Genomic DNA, 19163 nt, shown 5'->3' on the forward strand with positions numbered 1-19163 from the left:
AATATAGTTCTCAGCTTTTATTGTGATTTTTTTGTTTATTTCTGAATAATAAAATTTCACCTAAAGTTTAATTTGATTACTTCACTCTATAAGGATATTACTTTGCTCTGAGAATTGTCATGTTGGTTGAAACAGAGAACTATGCTATAAATGACACAAGATTTTACTTTATAACATACATTTATGTGCATATTATACATGTCTAAACCTGAGAAGATGGTAAGGATTGGGGTTATATATAATTACACAAATATCAATGTGTGCCTATACTAATATGTTATTTGTAAATGTATAAATACAGTATATTTTTTGTTAGAAATTATAGCTCAAATTCTGAAGTACAAAGGCAATCTATCCTTGCCGGTGGACTTTGAATGAGGCTCACAGTAAAATCCACACACTTTTGTCCTCAGAACTTTTATTTTTGAGGGACTCAAGTGTCAGTTTCAAGTACTTAGGCGTTTCTTTTAAAATCTGGAGCTAATTTTGAGTGGATTCACACTCGACGAGTCAATTGAACCTAATCTGTCATGTGACAATTGCTGGTATAAGAGAAACATGGCCCCCAAACCACGGAGGTAAAACACTAATCTAAAAATAACTTTAACTAAAAAAAATATTAAAAAAATACAGATGTACACAATATATCTCAATAGCCTAAGAATATCGTATGATAGCAGAGAGCGGGAATAAGAACTAAAAATTAACACTGAAGATTTAAGAAAACTGCTTTCATCGTATTGGTTAACCTTCTCAGTTTGTAATTTTGTGAAAATCTCATGAGCATTTTGAATGATTCAAAATATTTTCTGTACTTTAATTTTTTAAAGCAACAGACTATTTAAGACTCATACATTCTTCAAAGGCTTGTTATTGATCTTCCTTTACTGACAGTTAACTTTTAACCAAAGATATTTCCCACTGTAGCTACCATGAGCTTTTAATGTTTGTCAGCACAAACTATTTCCCTTTCCCTAGACCCCAAGGCACTATTGTATTTCTTTTTCCTGCTTAAAACTTGAGCTTTTCTTCATAATAGTTTCACAAAGTCTACCCTGATAATATCAATAGATTATTTATAGGTAGAGTCTTAAATTCAAACTAATCCCAATACTAGTCCATAGTATCTTCCAACTTTCAGCAAAGGGTGATCAATGTTAATCTAAGCCCTTTTTAAAAAGAATCAATTTATCACTAAACATAATGTTTACTTAATAACATTTAGTCTTCTAATTTAGTTGTTTATCACTACTGCATCTAGAACAACAATTTCAGTTTTTCTATATAGCCGTTCCTAAGATCTCTGTTCTAAACTGTTTCTTTAAATATTTAAAAAGACAATATTTTTTAAAAAAGGTTGTTTTAACTTTTCCATTCTTATTTGTTTTTACTTTTCATGAGCCAATCCAATAATGAAAAGCAATGTTAGTTAAAAATATTGTCTCTAAAAGCCTGTCAAAGCTTGTAATTTACCATATATTTTGGAAAGATGTGGGGTCATTTAGAATAGTGCTTAGTTTTTCCCGTTGCTGAAATAATACTAGAAATCTCTTCCTATCCATACCCTAAATTCCTCATTATTTCTGATTGCACAAAAACATGTCTCTGAGCTTATAGGTCTTCTTATTGTATTTCAGAAATAACAGACTTTGGAAAATGAGCACCCAGGAAATGTTCAATCAGTTGTGAGCATGTGTTAGTGCATTTTCCAAAGCAGATCGAGCAAATTAGAGAAAATTCTTACCTTTTGAAGGACGTAAAACAATGCACATCACCAGTAAAGCAAGTACAGCAGAGGTGGCAACTCCAAATACAATTTTTAACCATGTCTATGTAAGATAAAAGTAAAATACACACAGTCTCAGCTAAGTAGTAGATATGGCAAGGTTTTGTTTATAACTAAATCTTATTTCTCCTTCCCTGTAAAACTTTGATTGTCTTCCACTGATCTGGCTATAATTGCTGGAATTTTTCCAGCTCAGCAAGACCAAATGTTTCTACAGTATATTTAGAACAATTTCCCAATCCCAACCCACTCCAGGAAGTACATACTTATGTACAAATCCTCACCTTCTAAACAATAGAAAACTCTGATCACACTCATTTCAGCCGGTCTCCATTCTTTAGCAACACCTGAGAGTGCATATACTAACCTTCATTTTTCCAGATGTTTTGAAAGTTAGCTACTTCTGACTTCAGAGCGTGGGTCACTGGATCTGTGAAAACCGTTGAAAGGAAGCAAGTCTGTCTTCGGGATTGGAAGCTGAAGCTAGGACAAGGTTTTTTTTCTACGGACTTCTCAACACCGTGCCAAATTTCAAAAGATTTCTGTAAAATTAGAAACAGATTTTGGGGGCTTCTTGGCCTTGAAATGAACTGTGAGTGGCTCAAGGGAGATTTTACAGCCTTCTCATCCTTGTAAATTCTACACCAACATCTGCTTACGTTGACATACAGAGGTTTTAACTTTTTTTTTTTTTTTTACAAGTTCAGTTTTAAGTTTCATTTTCTTCTAGAAATCACTTGTGAATGACTTTGGCAATTTATTGGGTTTCGTGTAACCTTTCTATTTTCAACCAAAAGAATTTTAAAAAATACAAGCTTCCAGGTGTGTGCAGTATACATATATCTAATTTTTAGCAGAAGAAGAAAATTAAAGCCACATAGATTTTGTGAGAAATATAGCCATACTTTTTCTTCCTCTGAGAGATTACGAGGTACTGCAGACAGAAATGTTTTTCTTTCGGCACAATTTCTTTGTCCATATAGCACCATATGCACTTTCAGTAAATACAGAAGTTTAAAAATTCAACTGTCTAAACCCACGACTGCTTTACTTTAAAGAAATAAAATGCCATCTGGTGAAATTTAGTATGGGTTAGGTGTGTATGCACAGGCCAGAAAAATGAAAAGATCAGTAAGAATAATTTACCAGGAGACCTTTGGAAGAATGGAAATGACTTTGCAAAAGTGATATTTTTGCTTCCATTTCAGAATATCTTCTGAGAGAGGAGAACATTTAGTAATTATAAAACCTTTAAAATAAATACAAAAAAAAAATTTGAAAAAGAAGGAAATCATATGTACAAATTTATTTTGGCTAAATCCACATAATTCCAAAGCAACTGGTCAATTTGACAGAGCAGCAAAAGTTAATTGACTGAATTCAAAACAAAACAAAACATACAACAGTTTCTTGGAGTATTCTGACTGGTTCAAGGCGATTCACATGGATAGAGCCTGTGCTTCCACATAAACACAGTTGTTAACCTACTGTGTCTTTAGTTTTTCCACTAATAGTTTTCTTTAGAAGTTTATAACGTTCTCAACCTGACTAAAACTTCATGCTGACCTTTCATGGATCGTTCATGAAAGGTAATAAAGAAACATTACCGAAATCTGTCACTGTTTGCTTTAGTCAACTGGTCTGGCTACCATGGGAGGCTTTCTCCAGCAAACAGCAGGACAGTGGCTTGTGAACTTTCTCTCAGACATTCTCCAGACATCCCTCCCTGAATTCCAGCCTTATGAAAATTCTATTGAGGAAAATGAGTCATTAAGTCTTACTGGCAGAGAGATGCAGCCACCCAGCTTCCAGATGAGGCCCCCTCCTTTGTGGTTGATGGGGCCAGCTCTTTACAAACTGAAACAATTATGAAGAATAATATCCAAGTTATGCTATACACTTGTAGGCATCTCCATGTGATCGTGAGATTCTCAAATCTAAGATAAAGCCACCAGCGAGGTCTCAAATGAACTGCTCCCATTGAGTCCTCTCTGATTGACTGACTTCTTTGGAAAATTCACACAGTGTGTTCTCAGAAGTTCTGTCTCAGCCTGCCAAAGCCCCAAAATCCACAAATACTTTTTACTGGGTTATTTCCAAGACTTTATACTCTGAAGAAAAACTGACTGTAATAAATGATTAGAGTATAATTAAAATAGATACTATTCACTTTAGCAATTAAAAATGCACTGACATGTGACTGGTCTGTGTACCACTTAAGACTGCAGCCAAGTATGGGAGTCCACAAGAGGCTCATTTAACAGGTTCTATGAAGAAATTGGGGTGCTTTAAGAGGGACAATTGCAAATTGAAACTGTTAGTGAGGGGGGAAAATTAGGAAATTGAAACATGTTTATTTAGTTTTTTTTGGAAGTTTGGGTAATGCAAACTGCAACTTACTGGTTTGAGCTGTATTAAGAAAAATGAAACTCACAACAGAAAGAAAAATGCCAAGGATTTTTTTCGTTTGATTTCATATGTTAGTGATATATTGCTTATAACAGAGCTACACATATCCATCCTTTTGAGATAATGTGCAACTATTCCAATTTTTCTCCAAACAGGGATTCCTACAAAATTTGAATTCCTTTAAAATTATAATGTCTTAAATTATATGGCTTTTTCTCCTTTTAGAGTCAAAATGAAAATGCTTATGCTAACACTTTTTTTTTTTTAATCATTAAAGCAACTGAATACTATTCTTAGTTTACACAGTTAACATATAGTCAACATTTTTGTTGGGAAAACAAATATAAAAAAGTCACAGTCTGTGTTCTCAGGGAGCTTACATTCTAGAACAAGCATGGCAGGTAAGTTCTTACATATTTGTTTCTTCTCCCTCCCTGGAGTTCTTGCTGAGAATGAGCCTGAAGCTGGGTTTGTGCCTAGTAGGAAAGGATGCCCTGACTGCTTATTGATTTCTGCATGGACCCAAGAAGAAGGGTAGAAAGTACACATAGCACATGTTTGTAATCCTTAATTCAAGTCTAATTTTTGTCAGGACTGGGACTTCTCTCAGAAAGCAAGTGTAGATCTACTCAAATGCTACAAAACTCGAAAGTATAATTTCGGCCCATAGAAATTAAGAGCAAGTATTAGTACAGTAGATGCTCAACTGAGCTGTTTCCAGATATGGACCTCATAAGGCTTAATTTAGAATGTGATTATATTCTGTTCAGCCCACTGGGTAAGTTAACTAGAAAATAAATCCTTAGCTTTCTAAGAGAGCCTTCTAGAACTATTTAGTAATATCCATTATATGTCTGCCAAAAAATGATTTTGATTTAGATGTTTTCCTAGCAAACACATTCAGCTATACATTCTTAAAGTGCTGAAAGCATAAATAAGGATGTTGTCTTTTTGAGTGTAGGGAGATAAAGAAAGAAGGATGCATTTATTAACCAAAAGCCAAGATAGCTTATTTAAGGACAAGTGATAAGTAAGGGGTATAAGCACAGGAGTGGAGCCAACATAAGCCTTGATTTTATACGCTTCAGAGTTTGCTCTTAGGAAAGCCATGCCTACCCATTTGATTCATCAGATTCCATAAACATTTGCTGTCATATACAAAGTACTTTAATACATTATTTCATTTAAATCATACCAAAACTCACTTTACTGATTAGGAAATGAAACCCAGAAAAATTAGATAACTTGCCCAAGATTGCAAAATGATCCAGTGTTACCATTTTATATTACTTCTTTGTGATACTTCCTGAAATTAATTTCAAAGTAATAAGTATCTTTTAAAAAATTGACACCTTAACATCTTACTGATTTTCTATCGAGAGACATCTTAAGGGTACGATGGTAGAATCATTAGAACCAAAATATGCACAATCCTCACATCTTCCGAGAACATTGTTATACATGTCTCAAAAGACCATAGTCTCACTCTAGAGGGACTGTGTCCAAAATATTAACTTGATTAGAGTTTTGTTAGAATTGGGGTCTAGAAGTAATGAGAGCAATAGTTACATGGTGCCTGGAGGATAAAGGTCTGTCTCCAGGGACTTGTTTAAATTAAGGGATTCATCGAAATACTCATCATTAAAGAGATTTTGAAATACAAGGTAGGAAGAGTCCTGAGATCTTCAAAGCACATAATAGCTATCCCATATTTATAGATCTGAAAGAAGTGGCATAACATAGCATCAATGAGAAAAGCTACAATTTAAAGTATTTATTGACTCTGATCTATTTTCTAAAACTACAATTGTCCTATAAGGGAGAATATGAAGCAACATGCTCTCCAGTTTGTAACTAGTAACTTCTACCTTAATAAATGGTATAATTAAAAGTCATTGGTTCATTATCTTATAATAATTAGGGCAAGTTCTCTTTGGAGGTATAGATAATTATCTATCAAAGATGAATTAGAAAAGAAACATTAGAGAAACAATCTATATCTTCAATGTAGTTTAAAAATGCAAATATTACATCTCCTTAGAAGTGGTTAATCAATGGGAAGAGTGATTAAATAGTATAAAATGAATGTGTAAGCACCTTATTTATTTTGATACAATTAACCAAAGCACACTGTTATTTTACTAGTCTTTTTAGATTAGACAATATTATTACTACTAGCCAATGTTTATTGAACAGTTTTATTGAGCCTGTCATTTTTCTAAGTACTTCACATATACTATCTCATTTTATCCTGAGAATGTCAGTACTATCATAAACTTATTAACTTTGTGACTTTATACTCATAAACTATGCAGGTGGTAGAGATGAGAGATGTACTCAGACAGTTTTATTCAATAACAAAATTTGATTGGTCTGTGTTTCAGTTTCTGACAGGAGGGCATATATAGGTACAGTGATGGGATATGTAACTGAGGCTAGATCTAGGAAGAGGTGAAACAGGAGAATGAAATTAGATGGGCTATTAGATATCCTGAGGAAGTTAAAAGCGTGTAACTGGGTGATAAAGTGGGAAGTAAAAGAAGTTGATAGCAGAAAGCAACAGATTTCAGTTTAAGATTTTAGGGCAAGGCCTAAGGTGTAGATTCAGAAGTAGATGACTGAGGTAGAGGAAAGAAGAGACAGTATCTAGAGATATAGTGAGTGGCAAAATGGTGAGTGGCTAGGGTGTCGTTTGGCATGTCTGTCAAATTATGACGGGAGGGGCGGGGTCGGATACCTTAAGTCACATTCTAATCTCTTTAGAAAAGTTGAAGAGATTTCCAGTTCAAGATGGTAGACTGAACTTACACATCAATTTCTTTGCCTTCTGAGACTTCACTATGCTGATTGTGAATGGAGGAAAAAGATTAGACAGACAACAATGTAGAGAATGGAGAGAGTATCATCAGTGGATAAAGCAGAACAGAAACAGCAATTGTCTATTTCTAGACAGGAACTTGTAGGAAAAAGTTCCAGAATTGAGATGGCATTTACCACTAATGGTAGAAAAGGCAAATGGAGCTGAAAAATAGGGAACTTGTTGGACATTTATATATGAATGCTTCACCTCTGGATACAGAATGATCTGCACCTGGGCATTTATTCAGGGGGAAAAAAAAGGAGATTTGGTTTTAAGAGATATTAAACTATTATTGGAGAATACTAGAGGAGTTAGCTAGGAGTCAGTGCACCAGAGTAAATCCTGTTTTCCAGCTTGATGGCTTCCTGGCCTCTTATCCTTAAACAAAACCCATCAGCCAACAAGCCCCACCTGCATACTAGGGTTGCCTCATTCTTACCTTATTCTTAAACCTGCTACAAAAAACAAAAATCTGTAGGCAATAATAATATTTTTTTTTAAAAAAAGAATAATCAAAACCATAGAATATAAAACAAAAAGTAAGGATGCTAAGAACAAATTTTACACACACAGATACACACACACACACACACACACACACACACACGCGCGCGGAAAATAGAAAAAGACAACCATAACGAAGCTTCTGAAAACAGATGATAATCTTTAAATAAGCTTGAATTCAGAAGTCCCACTTCTGGCTACATATACAAAGGAAGTGAAAACAGGATGATATCTGCACTCATTGCCTCATTATTTACAATAGTGAAGGTATGGAAACAACTTTAATGTCCATCAGTGAATGAACTAGGTGAGGGGAAATCCTTCCACAAATCACCACAATGTACACTTTAAATATCTTAAAATTTTACTTGTCAATTGTACCTCACTAAAGATAAAGTTAAAGAAAAATAAAAAATTAAAAAGCTTGAATTAGCATCCTCAGTGAGATTCAACAAGATATTGCCACAATTAGACACTAAGTTATAAAATAATAACATTCAAAATAACTCTTACATAATGAAAATATGATTAGCAAATTTTTAAAAATCAATACAGGTTTTGGGAAATAAAATTTAAAAAATATCTCAAGAGAAAGACAAAGATGGATAATACGATAGAAAAGGTAAGAGACATAGAATATAAACTGAGAAAGTTCAACATTCAATTAGTAGGAGTCAAAGAAGAAGGATCAAAGAAAAGCAGAGGGTTAAGGGTTATTACAGAATGAATACAAGAGAATTTCTCAAAGCTGAAAAGGAAAATACATCTTCAGGGCCCACAAAATGTCCAGCACAAAATATCAGAAAAGACTCACACATAGACACATAATTGTGCAATTCCAGAATATTATTTACAGAGGAAAAAAATCTAAATTCTTCCAGAGAGAAAACAAACCCCCCACAAAAGAGCGATAATTAGACTGACAACCAACTTACCATCCACCAACCAGATGCCGCAAAACAACGGTGGTACTGTTTTTAAGTTCGGAAAGAAAATGCTTCTCAAACTAAAATCTATTTAGCCAAGAAACCTGTCAAATATGAGGATGAAATAAATACATTTTCAGATAAGCGAGAACTGAAAAAGGAACTGACAAAGCAATTTGAGAGTATATCCTAGCAAAATGAGGTAGTGCAGTACTGGAGTCATCATTCAGAGAACGAAGCTGATACGAAAAATGAGGAATCTGGTTTTTAGAAATCAAATGTTAACATTGTGTGAATCCCATGTCTCCAGACATTTCTTAAGTCAGATCTATTCTTCGAGTAACTGATGTTTTTCTAAATTTGGGTTGTTTTCATGCCACTTGTAAACAAGAGTCTTAATAGTCACAATACTGATGGAATGTAAAAGTTGAATTTCAAGAACAGTCTCTACTGAGCCACATGAGAAGTACAATTGGACCCAAAGAGAAAGAAATGTAGTCTTCCCCAACCACTTAGCTCAAAAGCAATATTTACATAGTCACAATTATTTAAGTGGTTTTGAATTTTTGTACTTCATTATGGACAACTTACAAAAGATATTTTTGTAGTCAGAAATTATTAATCAAAAGTATTTCTTTATTATTTACATATCAACAAAATTAAACATACATAACAGAAGTTGGAAAGTGGAATGGGCGAAGGAACAGGAACAGAAGAGCAGAGATACTCATACCCTCATCTCCCAAAGCAGGCAGTCAAGAGATCTCATCTGTGAGAAACAGAATAAGAATTGGAAGTACACATAACAGTCCCTGCCATGTCATCTCCAAATGGTATTCAAGGCATATTGTAGGAGGGGGATATTTACATCAGTAGAAAAATAGAGCCATATGATTTTTTATATGCTTTCAGAATTTTAAAAAATAAATCTACAAATTCATATGATGGATGTTAGCAAATGTCCTCCACTAAGTAGTCTCATACAGTAGATGACATTATCCTGGGTATACTTTTTCCCTCTTTTGGAATATTTACTCTACAGCATAATAGAAAGAAAGTAAAGGGCAAAACAGGCAGTTTACTCAAGCAAATACACAAGTTATAAAAATATAAAATATTATTATAAGAAATAAATGACAATGTTAAACATTGCTTGAAACCAAAAAAATGTAAAATAAAATTCCGAAATGGTATATTTTTCATATATTGACTTAGTAGAGATTAAAAAATGGTAGAAAGGATGCAAAGAAAAGCACTCTCATGATCAGCTGATGGTAGAGAAAAGTACTACAAATTTTCTGGGGGGAAATCTAGAAGTAAATGTCAAAGCTGTGTATTCCCTTTAGGGTAGCAATTTTACCTCTACAAATGTACTGTATGCATGACACTGAATAAGTGTACAAGGATGCAAATACAAGAATATTGTTGAAACTCAGCTTAGAATATCTAGAAAATGAACACCATCTAAAAGCCCATCAGGGAGAACTAGAGAAATTCATTCTAGAATGTATGAAAATGAATGATGGTCTAAATTTATTGACAGAGAATGCATCCACAATTTATTGCTTAGTATGTATAGTATGATCTCATTTTTTGTGGAGAGAGGTAGAAATTGTTTATGTAAGTGTACACATAGAGGAACTCTGGAAATACATGCCCAGACCATTGGGTACCAAGGTTGGTATGGTAGTGTAGTCTTCCCTAGAAGCAGAAAATAAAAGGAATATGTCATCTATAGCATATTTACAAACAATAATAAAACCCACTAAAATCAGTCTGCTTTTTATTATCACCTTGTCCAGCAATTCTAAACAATTTTAGTGATAAAATATTACTTCTCACTGAAGTAGACCACTCCACTGGCACCATACCGCATCCTTGGTATACCATTCCAACAAAGGTCAAAAAGTGGTATCCCGGTGGGAAATTAAGTTAGATCAGTGGGCTAGATGCTCAAGAAGTTTGTTTGAGAGCATTTTTGTTTGTGGGAGTGAAAAATATTCCTCTGTGTTTATTATACAAAGTATACCAGTGTAAGTTTAAGATCTTAACAATCCTTGTTAACTGGTCTTTATCTGTACCCCTCCTCCATGCCAGTTTGGTCCCTGGTCTACCAGTGCAAGCTTGGAATCCCGTGTCTATAAACCTGCCAGCCCATGCCACAGACAAAGACTTTTCCCTTCATGAATATGCTTGTCTTTCTCTTGAGTCTTATTCCCATGGCAAATTTGAATTTTAAAAGAGAATTGCTAATGATACTATAACATAATGAATACTTTAATGGTGAATTCAGGCAGTTTGGCTGAGTGATGGGAAAATTATGTAACTTCTTTAGGAAGTAGATTTTAACATAGTAAAGGAACTGGGAGAGGAGGAGAGAGAACTTTTGGGAGCACATCTCATGTCACATCATTTAGGACGGAGCCTGCCTGCTGCAACCTTGAATAAGGTTAGGCCTATTCGGTTTTCAAGAAATAAATCATATACTATCATGAAAAAAACTGGCCTTAGCTTAACATCTATGTAGTCTTAAGCCTACATATAAATAATTTTTCTTATGTGTCTAGTAGATGGCATCAGGAAAGATAATGATAGTAAAGTAAGATTTATGGATGAGAAAATAGGAAAGATATTACCAACATGGGTTCAAGTCCTTGTTCAAATGTCACCTTTTCAATGAGGCTCAATCATTCATTTAAAATTGAACCCCCTCAACCTCTAGTTTTTCTCAGCTTACTCTTTTTTTTCCTACATATTTTACCACTTCCAAATATTTTATAATATTCATTTATTTATGTATATATGTATGTATGTATTATTTTTAATATTTATTCCTCTGTGCCCCACTAATAGCTTCATTTTTGGCTTGTTTCATTCATATATCCCAAGGATATAGAAAAATGCTTGGCATAAAAAGGTGTTTTACAAATATTGCTCAGAAGGAAGGAAGGAAGGAAGGAAAGAAGGAAGGAAGGAAGGAAGGAAGGAAGGAAGGAAGGAAGGAAGGAAGGAAGGAAGGAAAGAAAGGAGGAGAAGGAAGGAAGGAAGGAAGGAAGGAAGGAAAGAAGGAAGGAAGAAAGGAAAGGAAAGAGGATGGACAGAAGGAAATAGAGGATATGGAGCTCACCTCCTGCTCACTATGAGCCCAAGTTAGATAACTGCTCAAGGAGAGCACCTCCGGGTGTGACAAAGTGCCAAGCTTATTATTATTAAACAATTAGACATTAACCATTGTTATCTAACAATGGTCATTTAATCCTTGTTGTACTGCCTCAGGGTGTCTTTCAACATGAATTGCAGTTTTGTTCATTATAAATGGAGAATTAGTAATAGGAGATTTTACTGCAGCTATTCAGTTAGTTTTTCCTGAGAACTGAGGAAAATTACCAGCTATTTATGAGAAGTATCTGTTTTATGGATTAGTAAGATGAGAATTAGTTGAACTCTGTGTCTACTTCCTTTTGACATTTTAATAAGTAAGATTCCAATGAATGCATAATATAATCAATGATGTGTTCTACTCTAATAGTTTTTATAACAACTTGTAGTTTGAAATATACTGTACATAAATAATAGTATCAGAATATTATAATTAAATATAAGAGCAATCATTTGATTTAATCCTAGAAATGCTAGAGATCTAGAAAAACTTTTTGTGGGGCTTATGTACCAGAATTGTGGGACTCTATTTTGACAAGTGTTTTGCCATGTTCATGGTAGATGATGGTGTAATAATCAATTTGAATGGCAAAACTAAGCTGATGTATTCGGGAAGCTGTATGGGAGCCCGTGGGCTCTGAAAAGCCTGTGAGTTTCTCTGGACCATTAGGCAGCTGAAGGATTGAGATTTTTTTCTAATTAGCACAAACTCTGAAGTACCAAGTTCTCCTTTCCATGCTCCTTTTCCTCCTCCAGGGTTATACCGATGAACCGTCTCAGAGGAGGGACTTGTGAAGAAGGATGGAGGGAGCAGTAGACTGGAGAAAGGAAGAGAGAAGAAGGTGGATGCTGTGGAACCATGCAATCGACTCAGGCATTAATTTGTTGTCCTACAATGTGATGCCACAAAACTGGCCACAGTGATGTATGAGCTCAAACCTCCAACTTCCCTCTTGGCAAATACCGAAGGCTAGAGAAACTACTTTTTTTAAATGTGACACTAAGGTATAACCTTATATTCTTTTGTAACCTTGTTCCTACTATCACAGGGAAAATAAACAAGAACATTTCCTCTTTCCATAAAAACTCCCATTTCCTGATAGAAGGAAAAGGAAGAAAAGTCCCCTTGGCTAAATGCAGGAGGGGCTGTGCTTGACTGCATGAGGGCTTGCTCTAGTTTTACTTTTACTCAGCTAGTAGAAATACTCGGCATACATTATTAGATATTTTCAAACGTATTCTCAGAGCCTGACGTGTTATTTATGCCAGAATCTCCTTATTCTTCTGTTTCCTGCAATTTGTCCTTCACTAAGTATGTAGTTTTTCCTTTGAAAAATCTTAGTCACTGACCTCTTGGTGCCGTTACAGTATCACTTTGGTGACATATCTAATAGTTCATAGGAGCACAGAAACTTCCATGACTTAAGTATTTCTAACACAGTCCAATCTTAATTATAGACAAAGTAAAAATACCCATTAAAAACATATTTTTAGTGCCCTTTTTGGAAAATATCTACCTGCTCTAAACTTCTTTTCTACCAATCCTCTGAATTTTAAAAAGACCAAAGAGGCAGCAAGTTTTTTGAGGAAAAGCAACACTGCCTACCTTGTGTAAAATTTATCCAGTCTTCTAAACCTGAATTTATAGACCAGGAAGGTTTTTCGGGAGCACAAAACACTTTTAATTATTATATTGCTACAGTCTATACTACAAGTAGAATACTCCATATACTAACCCAGTCGCAAAACCTTCAGCTAGAGACCAAATTAGATGGAGGATCAATGTCTTAGAACTGACTACCTCCAACCTTTTAGATGACTAGACATACAGGGGAGGGGAAGGGAAAATAATGGGAATAATTTTTTCCTTCTTTCACTAACCTAGGTTATAATGTCTTAGCTGTAACAATAATCAATTGATTATGACTTTGTAAGATCTGGAACACGGCTATCAGAAGTACTGTGCAGAATAAATTTTTATTAACCTGGATGAGTGCGTGTTTATGTGTATGTGAGACAGAGATTCAAGGTAATCAAAGAAGTCTAACACAGGAATAATAAAAGCTAACATCCTCCATGAGAATCATCTCAGGTGTTTGAGGGTCAAAGTTCTCTGTTTTAAAGCCCAAGCTTTAAAACAAGAGCAATCTTAATTTCTTCTTTCCCAACCTCTTAAAATTTTAAAGGGCTGGGCCAGACTATCAATCTAAGGCTTTCAGGTACCTAGTGAGTGTTCTTAAAAGGCAAAGACAACAGACACCAGTAAAGGGATATAGACATAAAAACTAGAAAGGTGGGATTTTCCCAAGGAAGAAGAAAGAAATGGAAAGCATTAGAAGATGATGTTACTGTAACCTGCACAACTACTCTGCATCTCCATGCACACAGGTAGGCACTGGAGAGCCAGGAAAAGTAAGATAGTACTCTGTCAGTGTCAAGAAATATATGGGCTACTATATCATGCAGTTGATACCTATTTTGTGTTGGAATAATTTTCTCATGCTTCAACCCAGTGCTGTTGAGGAATCCATTTTGACCATATCCTTTACTCAGTTGTCACTTTGGCCTTTTGGAGAGATTCTATATAAGAAAAGAAAGATAATGAGAGTGAAGAGACATGAAGAGAGGGAAGGTCAGAGACAGGTCACATGTAGGGAGATGTAATTACAATACACAGAAATGAATCAAAGCCTGGCTCCTGCTTTTTCTTCTCCTGGCTTCCAACACTGCTTATAATCTTGCTTGGGTAGAAGAGAGACTACTTTATAGTCTCTCTTAAACTAGATTCCCTGGAAACAGACTTTGAGATGAAGAGATGCAAGCAGAGTATTTTGGGGGAGGTAGGAGGTGAAGGAAAGAGGTTGCTATCAAGAGATATACCTGTAGGGAAGTGAAGAAGGCAGGATGGGGCAGGAGATGCTAACCCACAGTAGAATTGCAAAAGAGGTTTCAGTCTACCTTACAGGGCCCTCAGAAGTTGAGATAAACCTTCAGAAATGTCCTAAATGGAATAAAAGGGGACCAGCTTTTGTCCCTTCATCAGTCATTTAGCTTTGGGCCACTCTCCAGAGGGCATAATCTTAAGAGCAGCAGTTTCCCACAGCCTACGGTAATACCCAGTGAGAGAAGCATCTGTAAGCTGTCAGCAGCCACACTCCCAGGCCCATGGGTGTAGGTGCCTTGGCCCTACAGCGGGGATCTGGGCAGAAAACCATGGTGTCCACTATGTAGTTTCACAAATAGTTGTTTTATCTGATACAAACATATCCACAATCAGAAAGATAAGACTTCAGAAAATTAAGAGAAAATAAGAAAATACAAAGTTAGGTGATAATTTGCAAGAAGAAAATTGGAACTTAATTTTTTAACTGAATTTTATCTATATCTTTCCTAAAATATAAAATATCTAGAATTGCACTATCCACTACAGTGGCCACTAGCCACATGTATCTATGGAGCACTTGAAATGTGGCAAGTCCAAATTGAGATGTGCTAGAAGTATAAAATATACATCATATTTTAGAGACTTCGTAGGATAAAATAATGTGAAATAGTAGTAATTCTTATATTGATAACGTGTCAATATAATATTTTTATTATATTGTATTAAATAAAATAAGTTATTAAAATTAATCTCACTTGTTTCTTTTAACTTTTTCTTAATATAGCTATTGGAGAATTTTAAATTAATTATGCATATCTTGCTAAAGTTTTATTGGACAGAGCTGGTCTAGAATAATCTTAAAGTCTGACGAAGGTATCATCATCACAGGCCACAGCCTAAGACAGAGCAGTACTGGAAAGAGCCATACAGTTGAGAATGCAGAAACTCTCTTTCCACATCCTGAGAAATTCACTTCTCTGGCCTTACTAACCCCAAAACACCTTACTTAGTTCTTGAGAGACCAATATGGCACCTAGGTCATACAACCAGTTTGCCCCCATTGGTAGAGTGGGAATGAATGCAGGAAGTAGACAAGATGCATTATGCGATTCTTCTTGGGAACCAGAGCCTTTGGGAAGGGTTTACTTTATTCACAAATCAAGAAATTCTGACTCATTTTAAACCTTTTCCTCAGGACAAGAAAATGTATCCACCATAGCTCAGTGATAAGTGTGGGTAGACTAGGAAACAGCTGGAGCCCAGTGAGCGAGTTCTTGGGTGCAATGAAATTTGTTACTCCATATGCCGGGAATATGACCACATGTGGCACTAGGTGATGACCAAGTAGAACTGAGTCATATTGAGAGCAAAATATGGTAATGTAAAGAAATTATTCATATTTGTTTCTATCGCCAACTGTCCTGTACTTTCGTATTTATTTTGTTTATTGCCATCAATTCTATGCCAGCCATGTTTTCCCCAGCTCGTGATTTTATTTCAGCTTCATCCAGAACTACTCATTTTTTCCATTCTCACTGCCAATAACCAAGTCCAGATTTTCATCACCTCAGCCTAAATGACTGCAATCAACTCCTTCTTTGATCTTTTCCTTTCAATTTTTCTCTTTAAAATAATTTAGCTTGCTAACTCATAACAGCTTTCTAAAACATGTCTTTCCACCACTCGAAAAATTAGAATGACTTCATATTGGTTACTCAATCAAGCTCAGACTTGACTCAGTATGACATTCTAGTAGACATGGAAAACATGTTTACGTTTCTTCTTCCTTCTTCCTCATTGTCTCCATTTAGAATGCACTTCCTTTCTTCTCTTTTAAAATGATTTCAAAGAAATATTAATTGAACATCTAATATACACAAGATATTATTTGAATTCCTTATTCACTCTAATTCAGAAGCTTATTTCCATTGATCCTGACTTTTTGAACTCTGTGATCCCTCTAATTTGTATGCCACATGATCGCTGTATTACTCATGTTGTTTTTTTTTCCTGATAATTTTGTGCTTATCATCATTGAACTCTCAATGAATTTATCTCTCCAAGGTCAGAGATTGCATCTTATAACTCGTCAGATAAGAAAATTAATATTTATTGAATGTTTTCTTGGTGTCAGTCACTGTAAAATGTGTTTCACATTTGTTATCTGGAATTCTCTGTATCCACTTTTCCTATGTGTGCTCTCCTTTCATCATTTCCACAGTGCCTTGCCAGACCACCCTGACGCCTGATGCCAAATAACAACTGACTCAAGTATGGAAGTAGCAGATTTACAAGTATTTTGGGACAATGATGGTGGAATTTTCGTGGATAATTTCTACTTGGGCTGCAGCCTCCTGCCTGGCTACTGGGACTCTTCTTCTCTCTTTAACATCTTCTCCCTTCCTCTCTAGCTCCTCCTAACTGATCTTGTTTTATGCAAAAACAATTAGCTATCTCTTTGATCAATTATCCATGAAGCCATGAGAAAGCTTCATTTTCAAAATTAAACACATCTGTTAGGGGGTTCTAAAACAAAGATAGTTCTCTTTCTCTCTCTCTCTCTCTCTCTCTCTCTCTCTCTCTCTCTCTCTCTCTCTCTCTCAGAGGTATTCTGAGAGCTTTCTCATTTAATCTTCTAAGCAATTCATTGCATAGTCTTTTTGGTTCCATTACTGGTATTATAAAATTGGTTGTTTGGATTCAGAAAATGAAACTATCTAGTTATAAAATTGATTTTGCCCTGTTTCTAAATTTTTTGGTTAGAGAATTGGTCAGATGCATTTGAGTCATTTTCTGTGTGAAGTACAATGCTTACATGTAAAAGAGTGGTTGAATATTTGCAAATTATAACTTCTTCTGAACTAATTCTCATATTTCTTTTCATATTATTATATGAGTTTGAGTTCAATTTGGTGGGAGAAACCACAGGGTAATCTGAACAGGTAAAATTTAATATAAGTAATTATTAATTATAATGACATTGCAGTAACAGAGGATCAGCTAGTAAGAAGTAAAGAATATAAGAATATAAGAAACAGTAGGTGTAGGAAGCAGCCATTTCTCTTGTGGCTGAGATTCAGACCTTATGGGAGAGGGCACTCATAGGTTACCAAAGGCAAAGAAGTTGCCATGGTGCCACCGAGTCTTGCCGGATGTCTGCCTTTCAGAGCTTGCTGACAATGTTTTCTTTGGGCGCCAAGCAAAGGCGTTTGTGGGGAGCTGTCTTCCTGGAGGCACTTTACACAAAACTGCCTGAGAAGATGCAGCTGCTGGTCACTGAGAACTGCTGGCTGCCGTGGAAGACCCTGGTGCTGAAGAAACTCACACGCACTATAGGAACTGGATGCTGAAGCAGCCAACACTGCAGAAGCTTGCCAAGCATGCACACCAGAACCAGGAAGCAAAACCCTTTCTCTCTGCTCCGTCTCAACAGCACCTTCTACAGACAAAATTTAATGTCGTGCCAGCTGGCAAAGCGAAAATATTTAAAGGGCCCAGATGCATGCTTAGGGAGCAGATAAAAAGGTTGAATTTGGAGATGAGAGGCAATAAATTGATAACTGACATTGTTATTTTCTGATATTCCAAGGACTAAAAATACTAGTATGAATATTCAAAAAAATTCCCCTCTTCTCCATGCACATTTCTAACTAAGGCTGTTCAGGCATCTATCACGCCTAAGATAATGAACAAGAGATAGAAAAAATTTATTTGCATCATAAAAGGAAGATACTGAAAGAAGGAGTAGGGGAGATAAAAAGTAACACAGGGTGATTTTAGGGAGATAATTTAAGGAGTTTTGAAAAGAGAAAAAGGAGTGGTGAAGTAATTCTCATGTATAATGAATAGTTCTTTGGGAAAGACAGTTAAAAATTTTGAAAATATTTGTATAATATGCAATTTCCATTTGAACTTTTTTTATGTGAGAAATAAATATTTAAATTGCTTTTTAATTAATCTGGATGGTGATGATGGTTTCTTCTAAATATGACCATGCTGAGAGAAGCCACAAATAAGACCAACTTTGTTTGGGTTACATTGACCATACATTTTAAAGTTTTTTGAGTCCATCAAATTTTTAAACATTCAGATATTTTTCCTTTTATATACCAAAAAATAAATATGACAGACCTTACTCTAATATCCTGCACATAAATATTTATTAAATCACTGGTTCTACACTTATCATTTCCAATTTAGCCAGTCCAAATAGTGCATGGCAATCCTCTTATCAATTTCTATTTAGTTAATTTTTCCTTCCTCAAACCATATTTAAAAATCTTTACTACTTTCCTTATGTCTCCATGTTCATCCTCAAAACCGAAGTCTAACCTCAGCAGATAGCCTAGTGATTAATGCTGGTAGAATAAATTCCATCAGCCTTCTACTTATGTACTTTTACATTAAGCTGTAACTCTTATTCATATTTCTTTTAATTCTGCTTCAGAAGCAGCAGTGATCCTTCTATCAAACCTTAATCTTTTCCTTTTCTCTTGATCTCATTCTTTCTTCTTCCCATGCATTTTTTTTTTTTTTTAACAGTTATGCCCTCATCTCACTTAAGTCTCGAGTATCTCCCTGTGCCTCTTACTTTTTGACCTGTAGACAGGTTTGAAACTTTGGATCCTCTTTCAA

At 35.2% G+C, this 19163-nt stretch overlaps 1 protein-coding gene across 2 annotated transcripts in view; it reads right to left on the bottom strand.

The window, feature by feature from the left end:
- The window catches only part of FAP (fibroblast activation protein alpha), a 67397-nt gene extending 65013 nt beyond the window's left edge, over positions 1-2384 (bottom strand). For both annotated transcript variants that reach the window (XM_006921127.3, XM_006921126.3), the window contains exons 1-2: positions 2154-2384; positions 1745-1829 (exon numbers count right to left, since the gene is read on the bottom strand). In XM_006921127.3, the coding sequence (XP_006921189.1) occupies positions 1745-1829; positions 2154-2159 (91 nt within the window). In that variant the 5' untranslated portion in view covers positions 2160-2384. The remainder of the gene's footprint in view (positions 1-1744; positions 1830-2153) is intronic.
- Between the last annotated feature and the right edge of the window lie 16779 nt (positions 2385-19163).

The sequence above is a fragment of the Pteropus alecto genome, unplaced genomic scaffold, assembly GCF_000325575.1.
Source record: "Pteropus alecto unplaced genomic scaffold, ASM32557v1 scaffold3, whole genome shotgun sequence".
NCBI classification, from domain to species: Eukaryota; Metazoa; Chordata; class Mammalia; order Chiroptera; family Pteropodidae; genus Pteropus; species Pteropus alecto.